General features: G+C 42.7%; 1 protein-coding gene across 1 annotated transcript in view; it reads left to right on the plus strand.

Annotated features, from left to right (window-relative positions):
* QKI (QKI, KH domain containing, RNA binding) overlaps positions 1-3,871 on the plus strand; it is an 88,738-nt gene extending 84,867 nt beyond the window's left edge. The window contains exon 8 of the mRNA XM_015560025.1: positions 921-3,871. Within this exon, the coding sequence (XP_015415511.1) occupies positions 921-937 (17 nt within the window). The 3' untranslated portion in view covers positions 938-3,871. The remainder of the gene's footprint in view (positions 1-920) is intronic.
* Positions 3,872-8,835: the final 4,964 nt, after the last annotated feature.

Here is an 8,835-nt window from a genome sequence, read left to right on the forward strand (position 1 = left end):
ATGTCAGATTATTGTATTTGCAGAGAATTAGCTTTGAAATCAAGTAAAGAAAGCTGTAGTTTTAAAATGCCTTATTGGTATCAGTTAGAAATTTCTTCTATTTTTTGATGTACTTAGAGCTTTTTGAGTATAGAATTTTAAATGGCAGGATTTTACAGTGTTTACATGCAAGTGCATTTTATAAGTGTCCTATATGTGTAAAATAGTATTTCCAACTGGAAAGTGTTGGCTGGCACAGAAGGCCTGGCCTTTTCCTGGTTCCCATGATGTTGCCCACACTGCTACACTCCAGTTTAGTACTGCTTTGTATCATGAGGCCAAGAAATTCCATGTTGTTTGTAAATAGAACATTGAAAAAGCAATAAACATTTATTGAACAAAAGAAACTTGTTTGGCCCAGAGTTTATGTTGAACCAAATTGTTCATAGAAATTTAAATTTCTTTAGATTCATTTCTGTTAATCATCAGTTATTAATAATCACCTCCATCATTAATAGCTGCTTTAATGCTTGCATCTGAGAGAATACTAATGCTTAGTAGCAGTCAGATCCTGATAATGCACTGACTGTTCCAGAGTTCTGTATATGGACTATTCATTGTCGTCGTTCTCAGTTCCCTTCATCGAGCTACTAACTATTAGTTGTTAGTTATATTTTATTTCTATTTTTTCCTGTTAACAGTTTTTTTGTGGGAGAGGGCTCTCCTTCATTTGTTCAAATCATGATGTGAAATTGTCATGATTTTTATTGTATTCTGTAGATGGTGTCAATCAGTTCGTCAGAATTACACATGCTTTTTTTTTTATTAGTTGTGATTAGTTTTTCATGTTGTCATTAAGCCGTCACTAGCTGAGACTAATCTCTTCTCTATCTTTTCTTTTCTTTTTTTTTTTGTTTTGTTTTTTGTTTCTAACCACCCAGCCGCCACCGGCAACTAACCTATGACCTTCTGACCTCTGAACTCTTCACCCAATGATGACCTGACCATGCCTGCCTGCTGATCAGTTAACTGGTAATCGCCTTTGCTTGCCTGTCGTCAGTGCAGCGAGCTGAGGCACTTGTCCGTTCGTCTTACCATCTAACCAAACAAAAGACAAAGAAATTGTTGTCCTCCAACTCAGCTTTTGGTTTCTGCTGTTATTTTTTCCTGTTTGGGTGAAAATGGTTCTAGAACCTGCACTGAAGTAGTAAAGCAATAAGGCCCAATTCATCCCACAGCACTGACCATCTCTCCATGCCCCACCCTAAGCGAACGGTAAGAAGGCCTCCCTTCTGGAGGGAGGCAGACGGCCCTGAACTACTCAGTGACAGGCGGTTACTGTGAGGGACTTCCTAGGAGCCCTTTCCTCATAGCGAGTCCAGCTCTGAATGCACTGTGTGGTGATGCATCATGCATGAACCTTCGGTCAGGGATGTCAGTGGTGAAGCGATTTCACAAGTATTCAAAATTTGATATGCTGTTTAGTCACTACAGTGCCCTCAAAGGGCAGCATCGCAGCCTTTTATGTTGCCTGCCAAATTGGAAGTATCGGGAGTGTGCCATGAGAGAAAAACTTGAGGAATTTTGAAAAGTAATGCAAAGAACAAAACTGCAACACTATTTTTAAAAAGATAAATATCTGAGTTAAAATTACTGAACCTTTATTTTACAGCTCCTTAAAAACATATGAGAACAAGGTACATGCATTATGTGTCACATTACTGGGCAAACTGTTCAAATATTTTTTTTAAACCTCCCTGTATAGAAAAAAATCATTAAGGATGTAAAAGCCATGCTTGCCTATTTGCTGTATACATGTAATGAAATTGTAGATAAAGTGTAGTGCATTGAAACAAATGAACAAAAAGTAGATACTTTTACTATACAAGGGTGCTGGTGCAGAAAAAATATATATATTTTTGGAAATGTAGCATTTTATACTTTCAAGTGTTATAAAAAAAAGAAAAAGAACAAAGAAACCCTTTATTTCATTAAATGATTTTTTCTGGTGGTTGTCAAGAAACAAAAGACCAAAAGAGCCTTTTTGTCTTTCTTTTTTATTTTTTAAGTATTGGAATAAGTCTAAAGAAAAGGAAGTGCCTTATTTTTCTTCATGGTCATTTAGTCAAGTGTCTCGTAAGATCAGCTCCTCCCTCAGAATACAAGTTAATGCATGTTACTCAGTCGCCCAGTATGTGAAAGAAGATGTGAGGGAGACAGATGAGTTGATAGTTTGAATTTCATAATTTTTGCCACTTTACCTTGATACAAATTTGCCAAATCTGATACTGTGAAAAAAAATGGATAATTTTTCTAATGCCTGACACATAAGTTTTGAAACATTCTTTTAAAATCATAATTGATTGCTTTTGATTATTGCAATATTTAATGTTACCCTAAACGACTCTGAGATGAAAACTGATTTGAACATCAGTTTACAGACAGAATTCGAGCTCTTTTTTTATTCGGAGACGAGGGTGTGTAATTGACCCAGACTTGATCAGACTTCTTTCTGCCACACCAGGTCCCGGGGGCAGTCTCCCCTGCTAGTTTTACTAACCTAATCTGCCCCCACACACCCCAACACACTTATTTTTAACTTTAAAAGATTGTGAAAAACGAGCATCATTGTGCACATGTACAAGTACTCCAACTACACCTGAGTTGAAGCTTCCAGTTTCTCATGAAGTTCGGTTAGTGCTGTAGTTGAAGGGGTTTGTGCACAGAGCCTGCATCTATCTAAACCCTCAATTAACTGCTCAGTACCAGGCGTGGCAAATATCAAGGGGCAGCGGGTCCCCAGCTCATCAGCTCGTCCTTCTTACGTACCTGCACAGTCAAGGTCAGCAGCAGCTCAGCGAGCACCCGTGGTGACCGGCACCCTCTCCCTTGGAACCGGTTCAGTTCATTCTATGCAATAGACTCATTGTTTCGTAGCCGCCAGCTTCCGTGCCATGTGCCACTGCTTCGTCTTTCTGTTACACAGACAGTTGTTTTGATTTATTTACAATATGTGATGTGCCATTTTGATTTTGATTTTGGTTGGTTGGTTGAATAAATTTGCGACACTCAAACACTTGAGGTGATAGTAGTTTAAAAACAGTACCAGTATTTGATCCAGTTTCATCTCAGCTGTGTTATACCTGGACATTTTAGATGTTTATCAAAGGTCTTTTATGGGGAAGAAAGAAAATGTATGAAATAGATGTGTGACATTTATGAGTAATGTTGGCTCTGAACAAACTTTTGAAAACTTAGTTGAAACAATTTTGGATCAACTAAAAATAAGCATGACTTTTGAAATCTCTGAATGCCTTGGTTCTCAGTATTATCATTCTTTATTGAATTTATTTCTTATTAAAATATGTAGTTTTTAAGACTTTTTTTGACAGTATTATGTAATTTTCTAGCGTGGGTAGATGGGAGTGTCGCTTGTATGTTATCGTACAGCTGACATGTATTTTTGTCTATTCTTTATTATCTTAGTAGTTTCATGCTATGTATGTACCATAACCAACCTATTGCCTATGAGAAACATGTAAGATAATGTATTTACAGCCATTGTTACAAGTTTATAATGTATTTTTCTATCTTGTTTTATATGTATGTTATATAACATTCAAAAAGAATTTTTTTCTTGATTGAGAAAAGGATACAAAATGCAAAATCCACAATTTTGATAACTGAAAATTGCCAATTGTTTTGCAGTACTTTATTATATTGGGTGTCTTGTCTTTCTTGGGCTTTTTAGTTAGCTAATGAATGAATACATTAGATACTTTTGGGTTTTAGTTGGGATTTTACATAGCTTGCGTTTTAATTCTTTGGTTCTTTGCTGTTTCTATTAACCCATGGCATTATTTTAATAAATGTTATAATACCAACCTACTAACTCTGGACTTTGTCTGTTTATTAACCTTTACGTGTTTAATTGAAATAGACAAAGACACAAGAATGTCAAGTCTTTAGTTACTGGACTAACCCTGAAGAACGTGACCACAGATAACACAGCGTGACTTGTGTTTGTGTTTGTCAGCTGGCAGTCCCGCACACACGTCACAATGGCTTTGTTATTCTTTCACTGGGGGTTGGGGGGTGGGGGTGGGCGTGGGCGTAGGTGCCATTAGAGATGGGAACAGAGTAGCTTTGGTGTGAGGCAGTATTCTAGTCTTGCCACTTGACTTTGGGCCTCTGCATTACTAATTCCACACTTTATCTTTTCTTCTCCAAAATAATCACTGTCTGCTCCCAGCATTGAGGGGAAAGAAGTTCATTGTCATGATCTAGCCCAGTGATGGCGAACCTATGACATGCGTGTCAGAAGTGACACGCAAACTCATTTTTTGGTTGATTTTTTTTTGTTAAATGGCATTTAAATATATAAAATAAATATCAAAAATATAAGTCTTTGTTTTACTATGGTTGCAAAGACCAAAAAATTTGTATGTGACATGGCACCAAGTTAAGTTAGGGTTTTTCAAAATGCTGACATGCCGAGCTCAAAAGGTTCGCCATCGCTGGCCTAGCCCAAGAAACCAGTTTGATTCTTTGTTGAACCATGTCTTGTCATTTCTGCAAGTAGGTAGTGTATGTTTACATCACAAAGCAAAGAATCTGCTGATGTTTTGCCATTTTAATTGGACATTGGGGCACTCAGCAGGGGTAAAGCCCAAGGCAGCACAGCTGGATGCTCAGTCCCCAGGGGCCCCTCCCTCCCTCTGGGTGCTGTCGGAGCTGCACATCAATACAGGGAGTTGGGGGGGGCAGTTAGGAAACGTGTCAGAAAAACTATCCATGAATTTCTTGCATGCAAGTCAGCTTAAGAACAGTTATTAAATGTCTCCATGCTTTTCCCGGCTACAGCCGGTAAACTGGCCTGTTTATGAATCTTTAGGTCAGCTCTTGAAGTGCGTTTCTATTTCACAGATACTGTTAATTTCTTCTCTGCGAAACATCTGGACAATAAAAAATTCTTAGGGTGAATGTTTACATTGATAAACAACGGCTCATTTTTATAGATTACATTTTATTTATTGTAAAGTTCTAAAACTTGGGGCTGGAATGAGTCATGTGTCACGGAAGACATGACTATACGGGATGCTTTTAACGCTCCGGCAGTGTTCTCATGTTACAGCGATTTCTTCCCACAGTGTAGGTCCCATGTCACACAGGAGAGAGCCCAGGTAACGCAGGCAGAATCCAGAGGGTCGTCCGGTCCCGGAAGCTCAGCGGCTTCTCGTGGGGCGTGTTGGGTGGGCGGCGCTCATGTGCTGCTGCTGTCACTGCAGGAACCAGACAGCATCTGCCCGGCTGCTCATACCCGTCCCCGGGGCCGGCGTGACGCTCCGTGCGGGTTACCCCCTCTGCAGCCCCGTCGCAGTCACACTCCAGGGCGCGCTCCGTGTGATCGGGTCGCTTCGCCACCTTTCACGCCAGAGAAGTGCGAGCCTGTTGGAGGAGGTGAAAGCATTGCAGACCCGCTTCTGTCCGGGCTGTGATAACAGACACGGAGCCACTGCCTTACGGTGAGGAGTGCTAGTGTCGCTTTATTTTTCACTGTTGGATAAAATGCAATAATTGACACTTAAGCTTTCAGCCTAGAAGTTGGTGACATGAATGTACTTAGTAGTTATGGTGTAGCGCCACGTAGACGCTCCCACGCGCCCGTGTGGTCACGGGCCTGGGCCGCCAGGGAAGCCCCGCTGGGCGTGTGCGGACACCACCGGTAGGTCAGGTTTTCTCAGTCAGTCCTCGGTGCATGTGGACCTACATTTTCTAGGGCAGCGGTTCTCACCCTGTGGGTCGTGACCATCGGGAAACACATACAGCATATCAGATATGTAGATGACGATTCGTAACAGTAGCAACATTACAGTGATGAAGTAGCAACGAAAATAATTTTATGGTTGGGGGTCACCACAACATGAGGAACTGTATTAAAGGGTCGCGGCATTAGGAAGGTGAGAACCCCTGTAGGGCATCGAGGGCAGATAATGGGCTCAAGTGGAAATGCTCATCAAATCAAGAGTCCTCTTTACCGGGAAGCTAACACTTTTATACGATTCTAAGCTTTCTCCAGTTTGGGGGGAGGGGGAGGGGTGTTTGCTTGTTTAGGGTAAAATGTCTGTCGTTATTCCTTGATAACAATTACTTCTATATTGATAGCAAGGGATTTTTTGTAGAATGAAATGTCTGGCTAAATTATAATCTTATTTAATAGCAAAAATTACTTAGAAAACATTTCTAAGTGATACATGAGGTGATTTTTAACGTTACGAATTCTTGAATACCTTTATTTAAAAGAAATGTTCTCTGTCACACTCATGGTACACAGATGTAGTTTTCCCTGTGGCTTCTTTAGCATAAAGTCTCCATTGGAATACCTTCACGAAGAGACTTGAACTCGTTGGCACTGGTCCTCAATTTAGATTCAAACTGGTTCTCCCATGCGCAGGGCTCTCCTGCTGTGTCTGCCGCACTAACCCCGGGCCGGACGGGGACTGGGGTCCTGGGGGCCGTGGCGGTGCCACACGGGCTTCTGTGGCCTGCAGGGTTGCTGTCCTTTCTAGCAAGACGCCACGCCGTGTGGAACAGCTCGGCTCCTGGGGTAGAAAGGGAGGACCTCCTAAAAAGGCTGCCTTTTATGGTTGGTGTAGTGGCGAGTATAAGATGTGGACCTGTGGACATGATACACGGAGAGGAGAGGTAGAGTGGCTCTTCCCCAGTCCACGTGCCCGCAGAACCACGTGCGACTGAAGCCTATACCAACGGGAGAGCCCCCACCCCCAGCATGTCTGAATCAACACAGGTTCATTTATTGTTTTTATGGGTGCTTTTCCTGCTTAAGCATAAGAACTGACCCTGGAGCCGTAGTATCGCCTCCCTGGCAGGTGTCAGGATGCGTGCCGTCCCGCGTTAGGGAAAACTCGGCCAACAGACTGCCACGGTGTTCCCAGGGGGTGCGCACCCATGGCGCAGCCGTGTCCGGCTGAGGAGCAGACTCGTGTGGGGTTGAGATCCAGGGCAGAAGGAAGGAGCCCAGCACCCCGTGGTGTCTGCGTGGAGAAAGGACACGTGTCGCCAAGTGCTTGCGCCAGGAGAGTGGGTGGTAGAGCCGTGTCCGCCTTCCTGGGGGGGTCTGAGCTCTAAGCTCTGCCTCCAAAGCCCCCATCCTTTGCACACTCCCCAGGCCGTTCCTCTCGGAGCCTCGCTGGCACCCGAGTCTTCCTGAGCAGCCCCCTCTTCCCACGCTTCTCAGCCTGCGCCTCCAAACACTTAGCTGGAGGCTGAGGCCCTGCCCTCATGGCTCCCGTCGGAGACTTCCGTCTCCTGTCCTTAACCAAGTGCTGCCGCCCCCCCTCCCCGCCCTGCCCAGCTCACCCTGGGACTTGCGTTCCTCCTGTTGGGGTGCAGCCTGTCCTCACCTCCCTGCTCCCACATGTCTGTGCTCACCTCTCCTCGCCCGTGGTGGAGACTGGCTCTTCAAACACCTGTTGTCTCAAAGGGTTAATGGCTTTCCCCCTGAAAAATTAGTTGAATATGGTTTTTCAATCAAAAGTATTAAGCCCATCATGATTTGTACATACAGAGGCCCTGTGCACGGAATTCATGCAAGGGCCTTGGCGCAGCTCCTGCCTCTTTGTCCGGAACGAAGGCCATCTGACCTAATTAGCATATTACACCTTTTTTTTTATTACAGATGTCATTTGAGTGGAGGCATTAACTGACTTTTGGGTTTCCTTCCTAATGGAATTTTTTTATAATCTACCTTCTTACCGTAACTGGTTTTGTTAGAAAGCAATTAAGTTAATGGAATATAACACTTGTGTTAAAAAATATTCCACATCTAAAAGAAAATATTAGTAAGTTTGGGATCAAACTTTTCTAAAATGAGATTATTTCAGTTAACTGCCATATTGAGACCACCTTTAAAGTGCTTATTTTTATGTGCCGCACAAATTTAATCACTATGGTTGTTAATGTATGCTCCGGTTACGTAATTGCATACTAATGAAAGTTACAGGGGAAATGGTTAAGAGCAAAATAAGGAAGTATTGCAAGTGAGTCTACAAGTATTGTCTCACAAACTGTTGAAGCTCGCACTGAAACATTTATGCTCACACATTTAACCTGGAACTTGTACCAAGGCTGGGGAGGCCGGGGCTCGAAACCTGAGTTTTAAAAGTTGCCTCACAACGTGTTTAAACCAGTCAGTCTATAAAGTTAAAACAGAAAGTAGCTCTGAATACATTTTAAATGATGTTCATGAGCGACGCTTTTGCCATTGTTTTCCCGCTGAGGTAAAGGGGCATTGAAAAATTATTCCGAGGTTAACCTAATTCTACATGGTGGGTAAATGCAGAATGAAGCTAGTGCGTGGAGCGCCGTGCTGGGAGACACCCGAGGTCTAGATCAGATTGGTATGTGGGGGAAGACCTAGATTAACAAACAAACCAAATGTACAGATGCCCCAAACTAAACTTACTCCGGGAATTTAAAGCAAAGAAGAGAAAAAACAAGTGGTCGGTTATCTAGAGTCTGGTAGGAGGTAGCCTGGCTCTGTCAAAGGTAACAATGCAGAAACCAGAAAAGTCTGATACTACATCTAGAAGTAGCCTGTCGTCATTCATTGTCCTGGTTCTAAACGAGTTAGATAATTTCCCATTGCTCTTGGAGCTTTCGTAATAAAAGCAGCCTGGCCAGAGAGAAGGAAAAGGGTATGTATTCCAAAGGGCATTGCATTTCCATGGACTTCTGTGAATACTGGGTAGAGTGCGTGCTGCTCCAGGGACACATGGACGTGGATTCCATTAAACTAATAAAGGCCAGGAAGCTTTGTAAATACGGACTCCTCTT

The sequence above is a fragment of the Myotis davidii genome, unplaced genomic scaffold (assembly GCF_000327345.1).
Source record: "Myotis davidii unplaced genomic scaffold, ASM32734v1 scaffold1494, whole genome shotgun sequence".
In the NCBI taxonomy this organism is placed as follows: Eukaryota; Metazoa; Chordata; class Mammalia; order Chiroptera; family Vespertilionidae; genus Myotis; species Myotis davidii.